The following is a 22,488-nucleotide window of genomic DNA, read 5'->3' on the forward strand; positions in this document are numbered from 1 at the left end:
CCTGGGAACCATCATCTCCCAGGATCTCAAGTGGGAGCCAAACACCAGCTCCCTCATCAAGAAAGCCCAGCAGAGGATGTTCTTCCTGCGGCAGCTGAAGAAATTCAACCTGCCAAAGACTATGATGGTGCACTTCTACACAGCCATCATTGAGTCCATCCTCACCTCCTCCATCACCATCTGGTACGCCGCTGCTACAGCCAAGAATAAGGGCAGGCTGCAGCGTGTCATTCGGTCTGCTGAGAAGGTGATTGGCTGCAGTCTACTGTCACTCCAGGAACTGTACACCTCCAGGACCCTGAAGCGAGCAGGGAAGATTCTGACTGATCCCTCCCACCCCGGTCACAGACTCTTTGAAACTCTCCCCTCTGGCAGGAGGCTGCGGTCCATCCGGACTAAAGCCTCATGCCACAAGAACAGTTTTTTCCCATCTGCCACCAGCCTGGTTAACAAAGCCCGGAAACCACCTTGACACTCTACCTTTCCCCCACACACCCCCCTTTTTTGCTGACAGGACACCTGTAACCTGTAACTCTATGCGTTACATTAACGCTCAGCTTGGACTCCTGCTTTACTTGCACAATGATCACCTGCACTGTTGTACTGCTCTGGCATCCTATAGTGCTCTACATTTACTTTCACTCACTTAAAACTGTGCACATATATTTATATTATACTGTAGATATGTTAATACTGTTTAATTTGTACTGTATTGCACCAACTACGCCAAAACAAATTCCTTGTATGTCCAAAAACCTACTTGGCAATAAAGCTTTTTTGATTCTGATTCTGATTGACTTGCTGTCTTTTTGTACGACTGCATTGAATTGACTTTTAGTGTAAATTGCCTTAACACAACATTTGTTGTGAATGAGTACTATATAAATATTTCTGTAAATTGGAGTGTACTATTTTTGAATAAGTGCACGCACATTTTACTTATGCTGTAAATCTGCTCTTTCTGTACATTCTCTTACTCTTACTTTCTGTTTCTATATTTGTACCTACACTGCTCAAAAAAATAAAGGGAACACTCAAATAACACATCCTAGATCTGAATGAATGAAATATTCTGATTGAATACTTTGTTCTGTACAACGTTGAATGTGCTGACAACAAAATCACACTAAAATCTTCAATGGAAATCAAATTTATTAACCAATGGAGGCCTGGATTTGGAGTCACAGACAAAGTTAAAGCGGAAACAACTACAGGCTGATTCAACTTTGATGTAATGTCCTTAAAACAAGTCAAAATGAGGCTCAGTATTGTGTGTGGCCTCCACGTGTCTGTATGACCTCCCTACAACACCTGGGCCTGCTCCTGATGAGACGGAGGATGGTCTCCTGAGGGACCATCCCAGACCTCCCAGACCTGGACTAAAGCATCCGCCAACTCCTGGACAGTCTGTGGTGCAACGTGACGTTGGTGGATGGAGCGATACATGATGTCCCAGATGTGCTCAATCGGTCACAACCTCAGACCTCGATCAGGTCTGGGGAACGGGCAGCCCAGTCCATAGCTTCAATGTCTTCATCTTGCAGGATGAAGCCATCCACACTCCAGCCACATGAGATCTAGCACATGAGGTCTAGCATTGTCCTGCATTAAGAGGAACCCAGGGCCAACCGCACCAGCATATGGTCTCACAAGGGGTCTGAGGATCTCATCTCGGTACCTAATGGCAGTCAGGCTACCTCTGGCGAGCACATGGAGGCCGTGCGGCCCTCCAAAGAAATGCCACCCTACACCATTACTGACCCACTGCCAAACTGGTCATGCTGAAAGATGTTGCAGGCAGCATATCGCTCTCCACAGTGTCTCCAGACTCTGTCACGTCTGTCACATGTGCTCAGTGTGAACCTGCTTTCATCTGTGAAGACCACAGGGCACCAGTGGATAATTTGCCAATCCTGGTGTTCTCTGACTAATGACAAGCGTCCTGCACGGTGTTGGGCTGTGAGCACAACCCCAATTTGTGTACGTCGGGCCCTCATACCATCCTCATGGAGTTGGTTTCTAACCGTTTGTGCAGACACATGCACATTTGTGGCCTGCTGGAGGTCATTTTGCAGCGCTCTGGCACAGCTCCTCCTGTTCCTCCTTGCACAAAGGCAGAGGTAGCGGTCCTGCTGCTGGGTTGTTGCCCTCCTACAGCCTCCTCCACGTCTCCTGGTGTACTGGCCTTTCTCCTGGTAGCACCTCCAGGCTCTGGACACTACGCTGACAGACACAGCAAACCTTCTTGGTACAGCTCGCATTGATGTCCCATCCTGGATAAGCTGCACTACCTGAGCCACTTGTGTGGGTTGTAGAATCCTTCTCATGCTACAATGAGTGTGAAAGCACCACCAACATTCAAAAGTGACCAAAACATCAACCAAAAAGCATCGGTACTGAGAAGTGGTCTGTGGTCCCCACCTGCAGAACCACTCCTTTATTGAGTGTGTCTTGCTAATTGCCAAAGATTTCCCCCTGTTGTCTTTTCCATTTGCACAACAGCATGTGAAATTGATTGTCAATCAGTGTTGCTTCCTAAGTGGACAGTTTGATTTCACAGAAGTTTGATTTACTTGGAGTTATATTGTGTTGTTTAAGTGTTCCCTTTATTTTTTTGGGCAGTGTATAATAATATATATAGAATAAATAATATTCTATATTTTATTGTGTGAATCTGAATTTCTCAACTTGCATGTTACTGTGTTGCTGATTCTCCCCACTGAAAGATAATAAAGGTTACTTCTATTTTATTCTAAATAAACTAAGTTGAATTGAAATTGTACTCTGATTCTCAAGATGAAAGGGGGGGGGAACTGTGTCCTAAGTCTCTACAAAACTGACCCCTGCAATAGACTGCCCATTGCTAAAGGGCAGCAGCCTTTTGCTCTCGAGGATGTGTCACCCTGGCTTTGGGAAACAGAGACTAAGCTGAACTCAGGTGGGAATCCCTCCCTCTTTACCTCCCTAGGGCTAGATCACCAAGCAGGGTATACCGTGCCCTAAATTAAGTATGTATGCAAAAGAAAAAAATATTTTCTCTTAATTAAGTTAAAAAAAGCAGAAATTATGCAATATCATCATGACATTTTTTTCTCAAAATAAAGAAAATTCAAGAAGATGTGAATTTCTTCAAGAGTATTGGAATTAAATCTCACCTGACGTTCCATGTACTGCACAATATCGTGCTGCACCCTCCACTGAGCAATGCTTTTGTCACTCTGTCTGTGTTCAGAATGGAGGTGCCTGAAGGACAAAAGAGGTTAAGGTTATGAGAACAACACTGCTTTGAAATTATAAAAACTTTATTTCCTCAACACAGACAAGGCACTTGAAATAGAGAATCAGTCCACTCCTTGTGAAGCTCCCTGAAATTCTTAAATGGATTTTACTTGATAATTCTCTCAAGGTTGCAGTCATCCCTGTTTCTGGTGCACCTTTTTCTACCACACTTTTTCTTTCCACCTTTCATGTATCATATATTTTCACAATATTCAAATTTATAAAATTATCTGCAAGCCATAATCATGAAAATGACAAGAAACAAATCATTGAAATGTTTCACTCTATGTGTAGTGAATCTATATGATTTATTGCACTTTTTAAAATGAAAGACAAAAAATATTAAGCTTTTTTTTTTTTCGAGCTGTATTTGTAAAATCCTCCCCAGCTATAGAGCTACATATACAAAGCTTTAAACATGTCACCCCTTTACCCCATAGTACATCTGGAGTAGCTTGAGAATCTTTTGACAGTACAACTATTAGTCATGTATTCAACACATCTGTTCCTTAATGGAAATGTGGCTTCAAGATAATCAGTGTTGAAAGGAAGAGTTACATATTTGCTACAATCATGAGTGGCACAAAACTAACACTGCAAATCACACTGAACACAGAAAATCGCCTGTGAAAAAGGGTCTTGGCAGTATTATGTTGTGGAGATTGCTCATCTTTGGGAGGGACAGAGATGCTGGTAAATGTTGATAGAAAGAAGGTGGGTCCAAAATCATCTTCTTCTTCTGGCTCCTCCCTTTAGGGTTCGCCACAGCAAATCACCTGCCTCCATCTTACCCTTTTCTTTTTTCTCTTCACTGTTATACCAGTCATCTCCATGTCATCCTTCACTATGTCACTATGTTCATGAATCTTCTCTGGGGTCTTCTTTTCTCTCCTACCATCAAGCGCCATCTCCACCATTCTCTTTCCAATGTATCCACTATCTCTTCTCTGAACATCTCCATACAATCTCAACATTGCCTTTCTCTAACTTTTTCTTCAATTCTTCTAGTTCCTCTGATCTGCTCATATCTTATTCTATCAACCCTGGTCACTCCCTAAAAAAATTCGCCTCCAGCTCAGCCTCCTGTCTTTTGGGCACCTCCACTGTCTCCAACATGTACCTTAACAACTTTCACTACTGTCTTAACTTTTCTCTTCCTAGAAGCTACAACTGGCCTGGCTCTGTGTCTACCTGTGACACCTTTATGGAGAGGGAAATCGTCCGAGCTTCTGCTGGCAACAACTTAATGCTCACCCTCTACAGATGATCCGCATGGCCCTGTCTTTTACTGTTTAACCCTTTCTCTCTCCTAGACATGGCTACTGACTGAGCTTCTACTGTGACTAACTCTATGTGCTCTCTTTCAGACTGTAACCTTGAAAACTGGCTCAGAGTTGATCTGTTCTTTCTTTCTAGGTGAAACGACTAAAGGAGCTACATCCATTAACATTTACTTTTCCTTCCCATAGAAAGTACTCCTGGATCAGTGCTTCTTTGTTCTCTTTGTGTCTCTGCTCTGTTCTCTCAAACCCCCAGTCGGTCGTGGCAGATGGCCGCTCACACTGAGCCTGGTTCTGGTTCTGCTGGAGGTTTCTTCCTGTTAAAAGGGAGTTTTTCCTCTCCACTGTCGCTACATGCATGCTCAGTATGAGGGATTGCTGCAAAGTCAACACCAGTGACTGTCCACTGTCTCTACATGCTCATCCGGGAGGAGGGAATGCTGCAAGTCACTGACTGGATGCAATCTGCTATGTTTCCTTAGACAGAAATTTTTTTTAATCCAATTTGAATAAATAACTAACTTTGACTGCACTGTTCAATGGTTAGGATTAATTGGAATGTATGAACCTGACTGTTGTGAAGAGCCTTGAGACATGTGTTGTGAATTGGTGCTATATAAATAAACTGAATTGCATTGAATTAAAGGCTTTTACTCTCAATCTTGGAGCTATCCCTCTGTGACAGATCACTCGTCTACATCTACTCCACCCTGCCCATTCTCTTCTTCACCTATATTTTACACTGGTTGCTGTTTTTAATGCTTGACCCCAGGTAGTTTCTTTCTCCAGTTTCACCTTTACACCTGTCTCCCCCTCATTTACACACATTAATTCTTATCTTGCTTCTGCTGAATTTTATTCTTCTTCTCTCTAATACAAACATCTATCTCTCTAAGTTCTCCCCCACCTGATGTCTACTTTTATCACAAATTACAATGTTATTAGCAAAAATTGTGGTCCACGAAACCTCCTGTCTGACCTCATCTATCCACCTATCCATCATCACTGCAAACAAGAAGGGACTAAGAACTGATCCTTGGTGTCCTTTCTGTGCATAAAACCAAACCCCAGCTCACAGATCCGAATGTCTCGTCTTATCCCCCGTTCAACTAATCTCTTTCAGAGCTTCATCGTGTGACTCTTCAACTTAATCTGGCTGAAGCTATTACAGGTCCTTCTCAAAATATTAGCATATTGTGATAAAGTTCATCATTTTCCATAATGTCATGATGAAAATTTAACATTCATATATTTTAGATTCATTGCACACTAACTGAAATATTTCAGGTCTTTTATTGTCTTAATACGGATGATTTTGGCATACAGCTCATGAAAACCCAAAATTTCTATCTCACAAAATTAGCATATCATTAAAAGGGTCTCTAAACAAGCTTTGAACCTAATCATCTGAATCAACGAGTTAACTCTAAACACCTGCAAAAGATTCCCGAGGCCTTTAAAACTCCCAGCCTGGTTCATCACTCAAAACCCCAATCATGGGTAAGACTGCCGACCTGACTGCTGTCCAGAAGGCCACTATTGACACCCTCAAGCAAGAGGGTAGGACACAGAAAGAAATTTCTGAACGAATAGGCTGTTCCCAGAGTGCTGTATCAAGGCACCTCAGTGGGAAGTCTGTGGGAAGGAAAAAGTGTGACAGAAAACGCTGCACAACGAGAAGAGGGGACCGGACCCTGAGGAAGATTGTGGAGAAGGGCCGATTCCAGACCTTGGGGGACCTGCGAAAGCAGTGGACTGAGTCTGGAGTAGAAACATCCAGAGCCACCGTGTACAGGCGTGTGCAGGAAATGGGCTACAGGTGCCGCATTCCCCAGGTCAAGCCACTTTTGAACCAGAAACAGCGGCAGAAGCGCATGACCTGGGCGACAGAGAAGCAGCACTGGACTGTTGCTCAGTGGTCCAAAGTACTTTTTTCGGATGAAAGCAAATTCTGCATGTCATTCGGAAATCAAGGTGCCAGAGTCTGGAGGAAGACTGGGGAGAAGGAAATGCAAATTGCCAGAAGTCCAGTGTCAAGTACCCACAGTCAGTGATGGTCTGGGGTGCCGTGTCAGCTGCTGGTGTTGGTCCACTGTGTTTTATCAAGGGCAGGGTCAATGCAGCTAGCTATCAGGAGATTTTGGAGCACTTCATGCTTCCATCTGCTGGAAAGCTTTATGGAGATGAATATTTCATTTTTCAGCACGACCTGGCACCTGCTCACAGTGCCAAAACCACTGGTAAATGGTTTACTGACCATGGTATCACTGTGCTCAATTGGCCTGCCAACTCTCCTGACCTGAACCCCATAGAGAATCTGTGGGATATTGTGAAGAGAACGTTGAGAGACTCAAGACCCAACACTCTGGATGAGCTAAAGGCCGCTATCGAAGCATCCTGGGCCTCCATAAGACCTCAGCAGTGCCACAGGCTGATTGCCTCCATGCCACGCCGCATTGAAGCAGTCATTTCTGCAAAAGGATTCCCAACCAAGTATTGAGTGCATAACTGTACATGATTATTTGAAGGTTGACGTTTTTTGTATTAAAAACACTTTTCTTTTATTGGTCGGATGAAATATGCTAATTTTGTGAGATAGGAATTTTGGGTTTTCATGAGCTGTATGCCGCAATCATCCGTATTAAGACAATAAAAGACCTGAAATATTTCAGTTAGTGTGCAATGAATCTAAAATATATGAATGTTCAATTTTCATCATGACATTATAGAAAATAATGAACTTTATCACAATATGCTAATATTTTGAGAAGGACCTGTATAAGTCTGTACGCCTACATTGTTCTCAAAAAAAAAAAAAAACGGGCCCCAGCATGCTCCTCCTACACTTTCCAAGCATGTTCTCACTCTCCGGGGCTCCATACCTCTACAGGTGTGTCATGTGGACCAAATGTCTGTTTCACACGTCACCCTGTTCAAAGCTGCCCTATCGAAATCCTTACTATTTCCCTTACTTTCTCTATTCAACATCTCTGCTCCTCTCTCCTCCTCTCTGTCTCATTTCTCATGTTTCTTTCTCTTCATGTATCAACTTCTCAAAGTTCTCCTTCCACCTTCTCACCAAAGTCTGCTCATTCACTAACACATTCCCTTCTCTATTTTATATAAACCCAAACAGTTGTATTGTCCTTCTAGCTCTATCCCTTTGTTTAGCTAATCAGTACAGATCCATTTCACTTTTCTTACTGTTTTCTAACCCCTCTTACAGCTCTCACAGCTAGAAGCCTTCTTCTTTGCCGTTGCTACCACTCTCTCTCTACTTGCTGCATCTCTCTGACTGTCCCACTATTTCTTTGCTACCTTTTTCCTCTGGTTGCTTCCTCATTCCACCTCCAACTTTTTTCATCTTCTTTCGTCTGGCCTGTAGTTATGCCACACACATTCCAACTAGTTCCTCTTACCACCTTAGCTGTCTTTTCTCAGTCCTCTGGTAGCAATTCACCACTCCCAAGAACTTTCCTTAACTCATCCCTGAACTTTCTACAACACTTCAGTTTCAACCATCTAATCCGTGGCTCTGACTTTGCTCTCTCTCTTCTTTGTTTTCACTTTTATCCTACGCACCACCATTCTATGCTGCTTTGCTACTACTTTACAATCCTCTACTTCTATCAGGTGGCATTTCCTACAAAGGATATAATACACCTGTGTGGATCCTCTTCCATTACTAAATGTGACCCTATATCCCTTCCTCTTCTTATAATACATGTTAATCACAGCCATTTTCTGTCATGTTAGAAGAAGTGCAGATTGGGAACTAGAGAGTATAATGTTGAATAGGAGAATTTAATTAATACCAAAACAAACTCACAACTGTTGTGGCACATGGAGAACAGAACAATGACCACAAAACAGGCAGATTAAATGGAGAACCGGAGTAAATGGTAGCAGAATGGAAGGATCTGGTGGAAAACATTGGCCAACAGTGAACTTAAATCCAGATGGAAGCATGTAGAAGGACAATGGAAGCTGTTGTGTGCGCAGCAGCTGAGGCAGAAGGTAGGCAGGAAGACTAAGGGTAACTAATTAACACAGAGGAGTGGAACTAAGACAGAAAGAAACAGTTAACCAATGGGAAAAGACAAATACGTAATACATAAGAGAATTGACTAGAATACACAAGGAACAGAACACAGGAAAATACTAAGAAACTAAACACAAAGGAACAATCTAATAATGAACACAGGATAAGGCATGATCTTTTGAAACATAATAAACAACAAAGAGATGATGAGAACACAAATGAAAACCAAAACCTAACATCTACAGGATATAAGATTTTCATCCTCTTAGCAAAATCCACCACTATCTGTCCTTCTGTGTTGCACTCTTTTACACCATACCTACTAAGCACCTCCTGGTCAACTTGGTTTCCTTCACCATGTTCATTGAAATCTGCTTCTTTCACATATTTCCCCCCTAGTTTGCTTCAGATATCCTCTTTCTCTTCCAACTGACATCTTGATGTGCATATGGGCACCGATAACATTCGACAACAGACCCCCAACTTCCAGTTTCTACATAATGATCTTGTCTGAAACTCTATTTTCCAGCTTTACCAAATTGTTCTTTCAAGATTATCTCTGCCAAGGGTGTGGCGCTGGTGGTGCAGGGGTGCACGACTGATGTATGGTGGCCTTAGTCCTCGATGCAGGCTGTCGCAGGATCGAAACCCAGCCCTTGTGACATTTTCTGCATACACTTCCCCCACTCTCTCCATCAATTCCTATCTGCTTAGTGTCAAAAAATAATAAAATAAGACCACTAGTGCAGCAAAAAAACATTTAAAAGAATATACCTACTCTATTGCTTTTCGTTCCTGTACCATGGTGGAACAGTTTGAAACCACCAACGAGTCTCCCGGCCTTGCTTCCCTTCTCTTTGGTCTCCTGCACTCATAGAATATCTTCCTTACTTCTCTCCATCATGTTTGCCAGCTCTCTGTCTTTACCTACCATTGTCCATATATACAAAGTCCCTACTCCAACCTTTACACTCCTGCCTTTCCTCTTCTCTTATTGCCTCCCAACATGCTTTCCTCTGATCCTTCTCGCTGGCTGTTAGCCAACAGTAGTCCTATTTCCTTCAGGACCCTGTTGATCAATAAGCACTGGAGGGGCGCATTGTTAACTTAGGCCTTGACTGATCTGGTATGGCAGTCATCCCAAGGTGTATGTGGAATGCTCTTCTTCATGACACAACCTTCCAGTTATCTGAGCTTCAGACCAGCACTGAGAGATTACACTAATTACACACCCACAATGGCTGTTTTGAGAAAGTTTGAAATAAATACTAGGTGATACTGTTAGGACATGTCATGGGCTGTAAAAAGCTTGAGACCGGGGCAAAGATTCACTTTCCAACAGGAAAATAAACCTAAGCATACAGCCAGAACTACAATGAAATGGTTCAGATGAAGGTATATTCATTGATTAGAATGGCTTGATCAGCATCCCAATTTTAATACAACTGTGGCATGAATGCTTTTAGAGGACACTTTGCCTCACATTTACAGTGCTATGGCAGGTATGTAATAGCAAATACATTTCTTAACAGCTCTGAATGTCACAGATGGACAAGAACAACATCAAAGGTAAAAACAAAATGGCACACTATAAAAAGAAAATGACGGAACAAATAACTCAACATATCCTTACACAATAGCTAAATTAAAATGTTTCGTCTTCTGACCCAATACACAAACATTACATGGGGAAGCATCCTAAACAATATACAGATGTTAATTACATGACAGGATTTTACATTTATCAACGCTCTCTTTTTCTGTTTCTTTACATTTGGAGTCAAGTAAAACATAGTTTCAGATGTATAAACACAGTCAAAAAGAAATGGTGACAGAATTACAATTCAGCACATTAGTTTATAAAACAGCAGTTATAGAGTCCATGACATGGTGGTAAATAATCAGCCTAAAAGTGCTCTGTAAATCTAACATCAACCACATCGGGTGTGTTCACTAGTTTCCACAACACATCTGGTAAGCGGAAACCATCTCAGTTAATTTATCCTAAGATCCTAACTAACAATAAGTCAGAAAAATATCTAAGGTGGATTGGGACCGTCAACATTTATCATCCTACAGTTGTCTAACAATTGGATTGATTAAGTGCTGTTTAGGAGACTGTTTGGGAGCCTACTTACTTTAGGAAAGTGGAGAAATTTTCGAATACCAATCCACAGCCTGGCCAGCGGCAAAGACCGCTTACAAACAGTGCACTCATCACCTCTGGAATGCTAGGAGAAATAGAAAGGTTTTTAGTCTTTCTCGGTGTTAAACAGCAGAAAAGGCCTGTAAAGTAATTAAATTCATTTCAAAATGTTCTGATGACCACACCCATGAACCAACTAATGAAACCTATCCACCCCATGTGAAAACACATTAGTGGTTCATTGAAAATACACAAATCTGGTCTAAACATTATTAAAAGGCAGCAGGGGAGCCCACCATTTAAAAAAATAAAATAAAATGAGTGAAAAAAGAAGAAAAAGTGTTGGTGAGTTGGAAGTCTAGAAAGAAACAAGAAGGGTGTAGACACAGTGCCCAAGTCTAGTCCTACAGATCTACTACCGTGCAGCTTATAGATGCATACCTTCTCCAACACACCTGAATTAAAAATGTCTGAAAGTTCAAACAAATCTCAGCAGAGAAGGGGTCCACATATTCACTTAAGAACAAAAGAGAGCAACTCTCAAAAGGGTTTACAAGTTATTGCTTGGAAACAATTACTGATGTGAAATCAATCATTATACACACAAAAGAGGCAGGATGAACAATGAATAGTTCCATGTGTATGTTGTTAGATGCGTGGATATTACAACTTTTGACTTTTTAGAAACAATTTTAAGATCCTGATCAAACTCACAGAAAAAAAATATATTACAAATTTTCTTATTTGTAAGATGAATAAATATTTGTGTGAGAAAATTATAATAATTATAACTATTATATAGGAGAAAAAATATTTATTGTAGAAGGATCATGTCTTATATGTGCAGTATACAATGCTACAGTAATATGAACAATACATAATTTCAAGTACCTAGTACTAAATACAAATCAAATAAACATATTTTAAATAAGCTGTATAAAATATCTGTAGACATATAAATAGGTTAAGTCCCACCAGGTCATTGGCAGTAAAAGCAAAAAATTAATGTCACATGTCTCTTGCAATTTCAATGTCTGTGTAGCTCTTATGTTATCGGCATGACACAGATGTGGAGCAATTCTGGATTGGAGCATTGGAGCAAAAGCCTGTTTCCCTAGAAAGACGTTGGGTGTTTGAAAAACAGAGGGACTGAGTAAAGGGGAATGGAGTAAGGAACTAATGTACAGGGGGCACTAACATTTATGCATCTAAAGGATCTATAACCATTAATGTTTCACTTTTCTGTCCTTTTGAAAGAAATACTGGCTTAGTGCTTCTGTGTTCTTTTTTTTGTCTCTGCTCTGTTCTCTCAAACCTCCAGTTGGTCGCCACAACCGACAGGGGTTTGAGAGATGGCCACAGATGGCCGCTCACACAACTTTGTTCTGCTGGAGGTTTCTTCCTGTTAAAAGGTAGTTTTCCTCTCCACTGTCGCTACATGCATGCTCAGTATGAGGGGTTTCTTCAAAGTCACTGTCCACTGTCGCCACATGCTCATCCAGGAGGAGTGAATGCTGCAAGTCACTGACTCGATGCAATCTTTTTATTATTTTCAATGATAAACTGGATCCGACTCCACTGTTTGATAGTTAGGAATAACTGGAATGTATGTACCTGACTTGAAATCTGTATGATTCATTTGAATTGACTTTGTGAAGTGCCTTGAGACGACATGTGCTGTGAAATGGCGCTATATAAATAAAATTGAATTGAATTAAATTTATACTCCTCCACTACCTCGATTTTTTTCTCCCATGATGGAATTAATGGTTGACCTATTCCCATTTCTCAAGAAATCTACAATTCTCTCCTTTGTTATTTTTATATTCCAGATGAGATGATTGCTACTACACCTTGCCAAAAATCGATCCACCTGCTCTCTCTACTCTCTGATACACCCTACGACTATCAGAGATGGACAAGAAGCTCTTGATGGATGTTATGCTCAGCATCCATCAAGATGCTAAGTACAGCATCTTAGTGTTAGTGAGCACAAGATGGGTTATCTGCTCATTAATACAGATTTACACAGATTTGTGAATAACACTTGAGAGAAATAGGCCTTTTGTGTACATAGAAAAAGTCCTAGATCTTTGGTTTCAGGTGACGAAAAATAGGCGCAACAAAAGTGTTGCATTTCTATTTTTGTTCAGGGTAAATAGTTGTGCCTAGCGTTTTGCTAAAAGTTTCAGGCAGAACTTTTGTTTTGCATCTTGTGTAAGTTTTGCTTTTGCAGCATTGTGACTTTTTCAAAATTTCCAAAAGGAAATCTGGATTTTATTTACTGACCTTAACAAAAACATTAAACTTCAATGTGAATATCGATATATGGTCTTCACTGACGCTAAGTGATCTTGCTCTTTTATGATGGATGTAGTAAATTCATTAAGTTTGCATTTAATTACCAATTATTAAGCCTGGTCTTGATTGAAGGTTGCTTTGGATGGTCGCTGCTCGATGACAGAAAATAAAGGCTTGGGCTTGTTGACAGCATCAGAGTGGAATTTGACCAGGGAAGATGACATGTATCCACCTCCTCTTTACAAAGAAAACTAGATCCTTTACTGTCTGTATGATAGGGCAGAAATTAACTTTGTTATACTTTGAGTTATAAGGTACATAGAAAGTCAGTGCATGTAGCTTGTTCATTGGTAAAAAAAAGGATAAAAATATAATCTTTAATAGATAAAATAAATCTTTAATTTTAAAATTGCCAAACTTTTGTAAGACTACACTAAAATTCAGAATTAGACTGATCTGAAGTCAACATTTGGTATAGTATAATTGCCATGGATGTGCATTTTTGACTACCACAAGTCAGACAAAAATATTTTCTTACCATGTTGTTGTCTGGAAGCTGTTTGCGGAACATGACGCAGCACTGATGGTCTCTTATGTTTATGCGACAGGATCTCATCCATTCTGCTCCAAAACTAAAAAACAAAGAACCATCGCTGTCAGCATCCACGTATCCATGATACACCCTTAACTGCCTTCTAAAGCACAACTCTCAGACAGAAAACCGAGAATTTTAAATAGCTATGCTATTAGGAAGCATACGGGTATTCAAATTATTATGGCATGTTCAAGGTGTTCAGAAAAAGGCAATTTGAGTTCATCAGAGAGATAGCCTGGGGGGAGAAACTGTCTCTGTGGCTGCTGGTTTTTGCAAATAGTGTTCTATTGGTGTCCGGGATGTGTGGGGTCTATAGAGATGTTAGCTGCCTTTTCCTGACCCTAGACCTGTACAAGGATGGAGGGAAGGTTAGGCCTAATGGTCCTCTTTGCAGACCTGATTGTTTGTTGATGTCTGGACCTGTTTTGTGCATGAAACAAACCACACAGGGCACACTGAGTGTAGAAGACGAGCAGCAGTTCCTGTGGTAAGTTGTACTTCTTGAGTAGCTGCAGGAAATAAAGTCTCTGTTGGGCCTTCTGCCGAACAGTGTCTATGTGTGAGGATCAGCTCAGGTCCCGAGAGAGGGTGGTTCCTAGGAACTCCAAGTGATCCACAGTAGACACAGTGTTGTTGAGGATTGAGAGGGAAGGCAGTATTGGGGTAGTTCTCCTTATGTCCATCCCTGCGTGGTCATGGTGGTGAGGGATAAGGTGTGGTCCCAAGTTGACTGCATCATCTCCTGACCTGTTTGCCCAACTTCAGGGGAGCCTGTGATGCCCTTTAGATGCTTCAACACCAGTTGCTCAAAGGATTTCATGACCACATACATCAGGGTGACAGGTCTGTAGCCATTTAACCCCATAATAGTGCATTTATTGAGGAGCAAGAAGATGGCAGACAAGGGACAATGCATATGGTTTGAACTAGAAGCCAGAAAAATTAAACCACAATCTAGCACATCTCTGGAAGCAATGCTGACGTGTGTAGATTTAGGTTAGTAAAACCAGAGGAAACGGAAACAAAGACAGAACTGGAAAAAGCTCACATTACCAGGAACATTAACCCTTTAAATACTGAAAGTGTTGTTTGACCAGCCCCTTTGTTCTCTGCTCTGCAATGTGGTTCAGGCCAGTATCAATGCTTGGATCCCAAGGATTCAAAGTTTTTCTTTTTACCCACGAAACTCTGACAGACAGAACTTTATCCACTGCTGCTCCCACACTCTGGAACACTCTCCCTAAACACATCTGTGACTGTACAGACCTATCCATATTAAAATCGTATCTTAAAACCCACGTTTTACAACTCCTTTTAATGTGTGATTTTTTTTAGTCCTGTCTTATTCTTATCCTGTGTTTGGTAATGTCGAGTGTAATGTATTTAAGTGTATTGCTTTTATGACTTAACTGTACTTAAGTGTTTTGATCTTGTGATTTTGTTTGACTCCTGTGAAGTGTCTGAGTTTTTTGGAAAAAAGAATGCTGCAAGGGCCTTTTATAATCGCTTAACTTCTTTCAGTGCCGTGTTTTCAGAGCAATTTGGGGACTTTGCCATGCCCCAAAATGTACACAACTTTACCCAAAATGTTCCCCTAACAAATATTTTTGTTCTTTAATGTTGTCATCAGTGGGCGTGACCAATCATTTTAGCCACGCCCCCAAACGTGAGATAGGTCAAAACGTAAGTTGTAGAGATCTGAAATTTGGCACACTGGTAGAACTCCTCAAACCAAGAAAAAAAAGTCTGTTGGGGTTATGCCCTAAAATGCACAGGAAGTTGGCCATTTTGGATCAAAGGGTAATTTTTGGCTGTTTTTCACTTTTACTTGAACTTTAAAGAACTCCTCCTGCAACTAAACCAACATCTTCCAAAAGCCGCAGAGCCCCACCACCTCCTAATCTCGTACTCGTACTCATCGTCTTCCGCTTTATCCGGGACCGGCTCGCAGGGACAGCAGACTCAGCAGAGACGCCCAGACGTCCTCTCTCCCCAGACACCTCCTCCAGCTCTTCCGGGGGGAGCCCAAGGCGTTCCCAGGCCAGCCGACAGACAGTCCCTCCAGCGTGTCCTGGGTCGTCCCCTGGGCCTCCTCCCGGTGGGACGTGCCTGGAACACCTCCAGAGGAAGGCGTCCAGGAGGCATCCGGTATAGATGCCCGAGCCACCTCAACTGGCTCCTCTCGATGTGGAGGAGCAGCGGCTCTACTCCGAGCCCCTCCCGGATGGCCGAGCTCCTCACCCTATCTCTAAGGGAGTGCCTGGCCACCCTATGGAGGAAGCTCATTTCTGCCGCTTGTATCCGGGATCTCGTTCTTTCGGTCATGACCCAAAGTTCATGGCCATAGGTTGAGGGTAGGAACATAGACCGACCGGTAAATCAAGAGAGTCGCTTTTCGGCTCAGCTTTCTCTTCACCACAACGGACCGGCACAGTGCCCCCATAACTGCGGCAGCCGCACCTATCCGTCTGTCGGTCTCCCGCTCCATTCTTCGCTCACTCGTGAACAAGACCCCGAGATACTTGAACTCCTCCACTTTAGGCAGGAACTCCCCTCCATCCTGAAGAGAACAAGCCACCTTTTCCGGTCGAGAACCATGGCCTCGGACTTGGAGCAGCTGATCTTCATCCCAGCCACTTCACACTCGGCTGAGAGCCGCCCCAGTGCATGTTGTAGGTCTTGGCTAGAGGGGGCCAGTAGGACCACGTCATCTGCAAAAAGAAGAGACGAAATCCTCTGGTCCCCAAACCAGACCCCCTCCGGCCCTTGGCTGCGCCTAGACATCCTGTCCATAAATGTTATGAACAGGACCGGTGACAAAGGGCAGCCCTTCTGGAGTCCAACATGCACCGGGAACAGGTCTGATTTAGTGCCGGTAATGCGAACCAAACTCCTGCTCTGCTTGTACAGAGATCGGATGGCCCCTAGTAAAGGGCTCCCGATTCCATACTCCTGGAGCACCCCCCACAGGGCATCACGAGGGACACAGTCGAATGCTTTCTCCAGGTCCACAAAACACATGTGGACCAGTTGGGCAAACTCCTCTGAACCCTCGAGTACCCTGTAGAGGGTATAGAGCTGGTCCAGTGTTCCACTGGACGAAAACCACACTGCTCCTCCTGAAGCCAGGGTTCGACTATCGGCAGGACTCTCCTCTCCAATACACTGGCGTAGGCCTTACCAGGGAGGCTGAGGAGTGTGATCCCCCTGTAGTTGGAACACAACCTCCGGTCACCCTTCTTATGTAGGGGGACCAGCACCCCAGTCTGCCAATCCAGAGGCACTGTCCCCGTCCGCAACGCAATGTTGAAGAGGCGTGTCAACCATGTCAGCCCCACAACATCCAAAGACTTGAGGTACTCAGGGCGGATCTCATCCAACCCCAAAGCTTTTTAACCACCTCGGTGACTTCAGCCTGGGTGATGAAAGAGTCCAGCCTCGAGTCCCCACCCTCTGTTTCCACCAGGGAATGCGTGTTGGCAGGATTGAGGAGATCCTCGAAGTACTCCTTCCACCGGCCGATAATGTCCCCAGTCGAGGTCAGCAGCTCCCCACCTCCACTGTAAACAGTGTTGGCGCAGCACTGCTTCCCCCTCCTGATGCGCCGGACGGTTTGCCAGAATCGCTTCGGGGCCAACCGGTAGTCCTTCTCCATGGCCTCATTGAACTCCCAGGTCTGAGTTTTTGCCTCTGCCACCACCCGGGCCACGGCACGCTTGGCCCCACGGTACCCGTCAGCCGCCTCAGGAGTCCCACAAGCCAACCACAGCCGATAGGACTCCTTCTTCAGCTTGACAGCGTCCCTTACTGCCGGTGTCCACCACCGGGTTCGGGGATTGCCGCCGTGACAGGCACCGCAGACCTTACGGCCGCAACTACGGGCAGCAGCATCGACAATAGATGCGGAGAACATGGTCCACTCAGACTCTATGTCTCCAACATCCCTCGGAATCTGGTCAAAGCTCTCCCGGAGGTGAGAGTTGAATACATCCCTGGCCAAGGGTTCCGCCAGACATTCCCAGCAGACCCTCACTATGCGCTTGGGCCTGTCAAGTCTGTCCGGCTTTCTCCTCCCCCAGCGGATCCAACTCACCACCAGGTGGTGATCAGTGGACAGCTCAGCCCCTCTCTTCACCCGAGTGTCCAAAACATGCAGCTGAAGGTCTGATGATACGATGATACTCCGCACTACCACTCGGCCCGTAGGCTGAAATGATAGTCAGAGACCTCTCCCCAACCCGAAGGCGCAGGGATGAGACCCTCTCATCCACTGGGGTAAACCCCAACACGAAACAGCTGAGCTGGGGGGCGACAAGCAAACCCAACCCGGCCCGCCGCCTCTCCTCGTGGGCCACTCCAGAGTAGAAGAGAGTCCAGCCCCTCTCGAGGAGATGGGTTCCAGAGCCCAAGCTGTGCGTGGAGGTGAGCCCGACTATTTCTGGTCGATATCTCTCGACCTCCCGCACCAGCTTAGGCTCCTTACCTCCCAGCGAGGTGACATTCCACGTCCCTAGAGCCAGCCTAAGCATCCGGGGATCGGGCCGCCGAGGTCTCCACCTTCATCCGCCACCCAATCCTCTTTGCATCTTCCAAAAGCCACAAAGCCTCACCACCTCCTAATCTATCTCCTTCAAATCAGGATCATCAAATCTCTTCTCTGTGGTACAGTCTGGGCCCCAGTGGTAACTCTATCATATTTCTGTGAAAAACTTGGCCCCTAATAGGAGATAGTTGTATAATACCTGTGCTTCTATGTGACAGCAAGAACAAAGCAAAAGTGATAAGAGACATTAATAAACAATCAAACTTTAAAGCCTAAACTGTCAGGTACAACCAGACACAAAGTAAATATCAGCCACGAAGTCATGTTAACTGGCTTTATTGAACACATCTCTGTCAGGAAAATAATTTTTAATCAATGACTTCATTACTGACCATAATCTTGATGTTATGTTTTTAACAGAAACATGGTTACATGAATTTAATGAAGATCCCATTCTGATAGAGTAAACTTTTGCAACAAACAGACCTCTTCCACGCAGGTCCCCAGCGAACTTGGATGGAGGGACACAGCACGTTAATGTCTCTTTGCTGGCAAACAGACATAACTCTTCAAACTGGATCCAAGAGTGTCATACGATCATGCGATCATATGCACTAAGTTAAGTAGGAATGAATTGCTGCTTGTGTATCTGGTATTCATTCATGAACAGGGGTACTTAAGGTATAAGTGTGGCTTGACTTTTCTCTCTGAGGTCTACAGAATCAAACTGTGTTCCAGAGAGTTCCCAGCAGAGACCCTGTCTCTACGACGCTGGGTGGACTAGTTTTCCCGGTCTGAAGGAAGGACAACGGGACCGCATCACCGTGGCAACAGCTGTAACGTGCAGTTTGGCAGGCCGACAGAACGAGCCGCCCCACCCCACAGCTACAGAGGTTAGCAAGTTAACCTTTTGTTCACTGTGGATGCTTTCTTCAACTTCGTTGCCCCAGACAACTTTTCCTCACCACGGTTCACATAAGAGGTTGTGTTATGGGCAGAACGAAGTAGTTTAGAATGAAATAATCTAAAAACTTTTCATTTTATGACGTTTGGTTTTGTTTATGTTGAAAACAGCCATCTTAGTGCTAGCAGATTATCTGCTCAGCACATGTGCTTCGTTTGTGTGTTCTGTGTTTGTGTTTTTTTTTAAGTTAAGACAAACTTTATTTAAAGGGTATTTTAAACACAGAAGATTGGCCATAACGTGCCGTCCATGCATATGCATTTTAACCCTTTTATTAATAGTATTTTAAAGGTATATGTTTGGTTCTGATGATAAGCTATAAGCTTCTTTTGTTAGCTCCAACTGCTAACAGCTAAGGACACATGCTCGCTTGCTAAGATCATTTACCCAAAAAGGTTGTTAGTTTTCAATCTGGAAAATAATATTTCCCTAAATATTATTTTACTAAACTTGAAAACTACGTAAACACCATTAAGCCCCATTTCAGTAAACACCATTAAGCCCCATTTCTCCAGAAAGATTTGGTTTTTATTCAAAATAATATTTCCTTAAATATTATTTAACTATTTCCTTAATAATATTTATTTAAATATTATTTTAATAAATAAAGGCAGCTAATTAAACACTGTTGAGAATTGGTCATCCAGAAGGTTGGTTTTTTTCAGCAAATTATTCTTTAAAATAATATTTTTTTTAAATAATATTTTATCTGATTTTGCATTGTGAATGGTTGTCTTAAGGTATGCCAAATATTGCCTAAGTTAGTTCCAAGACTAACTTAATTCACTTCCAGATTCTTCAAGATAATCTTTGGTTCTCAAACATAAACATTGCATGGTAATGTTGCATCACTCTTTTGGTCATGATTTTAATCATCTTTAATCAGCTTGTTTATATTGTACATAGTCCATTAGTCTTCATTATTCTTTAATTCTGCTTGGTAGTTTAGTTGGATTGTTTTAGCATAGTAAAGAGTTTGTTGATTGAAATATGTTTGACTTTGAGTTGACTTATTTTTGTTAATAAATTCTTGTATTTTAAGAAATTTTGTGAATTCATTCCATGTGTGTGCAGAGTTTTGCTGTTCAGTAATGTCAGAGCTTGGCTCCTCCCTTTCAATTTTGTCCTAATACCACCGCCTTATTGGGCTGGTATTCACAGGACGACCCGTAACAGACCAAAATATTATTTGATAAAATATTAAAGTACTTGTCGTCTTCCGCTTGTCCCCAGGTCTTCTGGATCAAATCTACTCTGCATACCCAAAACCAGAACTAAACATGGAGAAGCAGCTTTTAGTTCTTATGCTCCACTAACCTGGAATAGATAAATCCAGATAGTAATTAGAGTGGCCTTTGACTGTGTTATTTAAACATTATTAGTTAAGTTTTCAGTCCAACTTCCCTTTCATTTTCTTTTCAATAATTCTATCATTAAGTTTTTATTTAATTTATTTTTTTTATTATTTTTCTTAATTATTTAATTACCTTAATGCAACTGCAATGTCAGTCAGTCATTTTCTACCGCTTATTCCATAGTGGGTCGCAGGGAAGCTGGTACCTATCTCCAGAGTGAGAGGCAGCGTACACCTTGGACAGGTCGCCAGTCCATCGCAGGGCAACACACAAACAACCATGCACACACTCATTCATACACCTAAGGGCAATTTAGAGTGACCAATTAACCTCACAGGCATGTCTTTGGACTCTGGGAGGAAGCCAGAGTACCCAGTGAGAACCCACTCATGCATGGGGAGAACATGCAAACTCCATGGAGAGAGAACCCCAGCCGGGAATCGAAACCAGTACCTTCTTGCTGCAAGGCAACAGTGCTACCAACTGCGACACCATGCAGCCCACAACTGCAATGCTACTGAAATGTGCTATATAAATAAACTTGCCTCGCCTTGCCAAAGTTGGCATGAAGGATGACCTTTGGGTTCCCGACGATCCTATGGGGTCATATGCTGACATCATCTAAGCCCCGCTCCTTCAGACCAGGATGTCACTTTTTTTTTATTGGGAAAGGTCGCTATATGGCTGTCTACACTCAATCTGCTCCAAACTGTGTGAGCTGACTAATAACTAGTGGGTCTAACTTCATTTGAAGCACAGTCACTTTTCATAAAAGGGTGTGGTCGTGGTGACGCGGCGAAGTTTGATGTCACGCAATGGCCATATATTTGGCTCTAATTTTCACATATATCATCTGAACTGCACCAAATTGAATATGATTGATCCAAGTCCAGTTCCCAAAAGAGATCTGATGAGATATTTGGTGGGCATAGCCTAATTCTTCCACAGCACCCCCCAGAAAAGCTTAAAAAATCTGCCCTAGGCCATGCTTTGACCAATGATTACGAAAATTGGTACATGCTTCTGCCTCTCTGCCTGCTCAGACGCTTTTCTCCTAAGCTCCCTGCTTGCTTGCATTCTTTTACTCCTAACTTTTTATCTCTTAGCCAAAATTACAGAAATATTGGACTAAAACAACTTCTTACCAGCGACTCCCAAGGATTATTATTATTATTTAAATGTTTTTTTTTTAAAGGACTTTGATGTTTTTATATAATCGAACTCGAAAGCAGGACAATTTCACGCCAGCTAATCAGCACAAAATGCATCCCTTCACCACAGAGGACTTCGACAAACGTTTACAGAAATTGTCTGTTTTGGAGATGGAAATCCACCGACTAGAAGTGAATGTGGAGGTGAATATGGGGTACAATGATGATTCAACTCTGCCTGTGATCTCAAACAGTGACAGCCAGCTCAACAACTCAGCCGGCAATCAGAACACTGAGAATAAACCTACCGGCAGACCCTCCTGGCATGTTTTGGGCATGCCCAAAAAATCAAGGTGGACGACTCACTGGAAGATCTCAGCAATTAAATAAATTAGAATGGCCAGAATTATAGAGAAATGTCCCCGTTTCCCCTGGGAAAAGGAGTCTTTGACAGCGAGCTGCTGTCACAACTGATAGGAGTGAGACAGCTGGAAATAATGGAGTTCTCCTCCAAAACAGATTTGCTCCACTACAGAATGAAAACCAGGAAGATGATCCATCTTCTGAGAACATTAAAAGGGTTGAGAACAACCTTCATTCTAAACAGTCTTCTCCTAAGCTGCCAGAGAAAAAGCGCCCCACCAGACCAAGAACCCTAATAGTGGGCAACACAGCTGTGGATGGGATTAAAAACTTCTGCAACAAGAAAAACACAGAAGTTCTGATTGGTGCCAGTAACGTGGTGTCCAATATCTCAGAGAATATTCTAGCAATCATAGAAAAGCGCCCGTCCCTAGAAAACCTTATTATACACTGTGGAGCCATGGATGAC

The 22,488-nt window shown here is 42.9% G+C and overlaps 1 protein-coding gene across 1 annotated transcript in view; it reads right to left on the reverse strand.

Annotated features, from left to right (window-relative positions):
- Positions 1-22,488, reverse strand: part of LOC124880084 (forkhead box protein P1-like) — a 66,469-nt gene that overhangs the window by 14,196 nt on the left and 29,785 nt on the right. Inside the window, exons 2-5 of the mRNA XM_047385026.1 lie at positions 13,587-13,680; positions 13,153-13,315; positions 10,740-10,832; positions 3,156-3,243 (exon numbers count right to left, since the gene is read on the reverse strand). Of these exons, the coding sequence (XP_047240982.1) occupies positions 3,156-3,243; positions 10,740-10,832; positions 13,153-13,315; positions 13,587-13,668 (426 nt within the window). The 5' untranslated portion in view covers positions 13,669-13,680. The remainder of the gene's footprint in view (positions 1-3,155; positions 3,244-10,739; positions 10,833-13,152; positions 13,316-13,586; positions 13,681-22,488) is intronic.

The sequence above is a fragment of the Girardinichthys multiradiatus genome, chromosome 1 (genome assembly GCF_021462225.1).
Source record: "Girardinichthys multiradiatus isolate DD_20200921_A chromosome 1, DD_fGirMul_XY1, whole genome shotgun sequence".
NCBI classification, from domain to species: Eukaryota; Metazoa; Chordata; class Actinopteri; order Cyprinodontiformes; family Goodeidae; genus Girardinichthys; species Girardinichthys multiradiatus.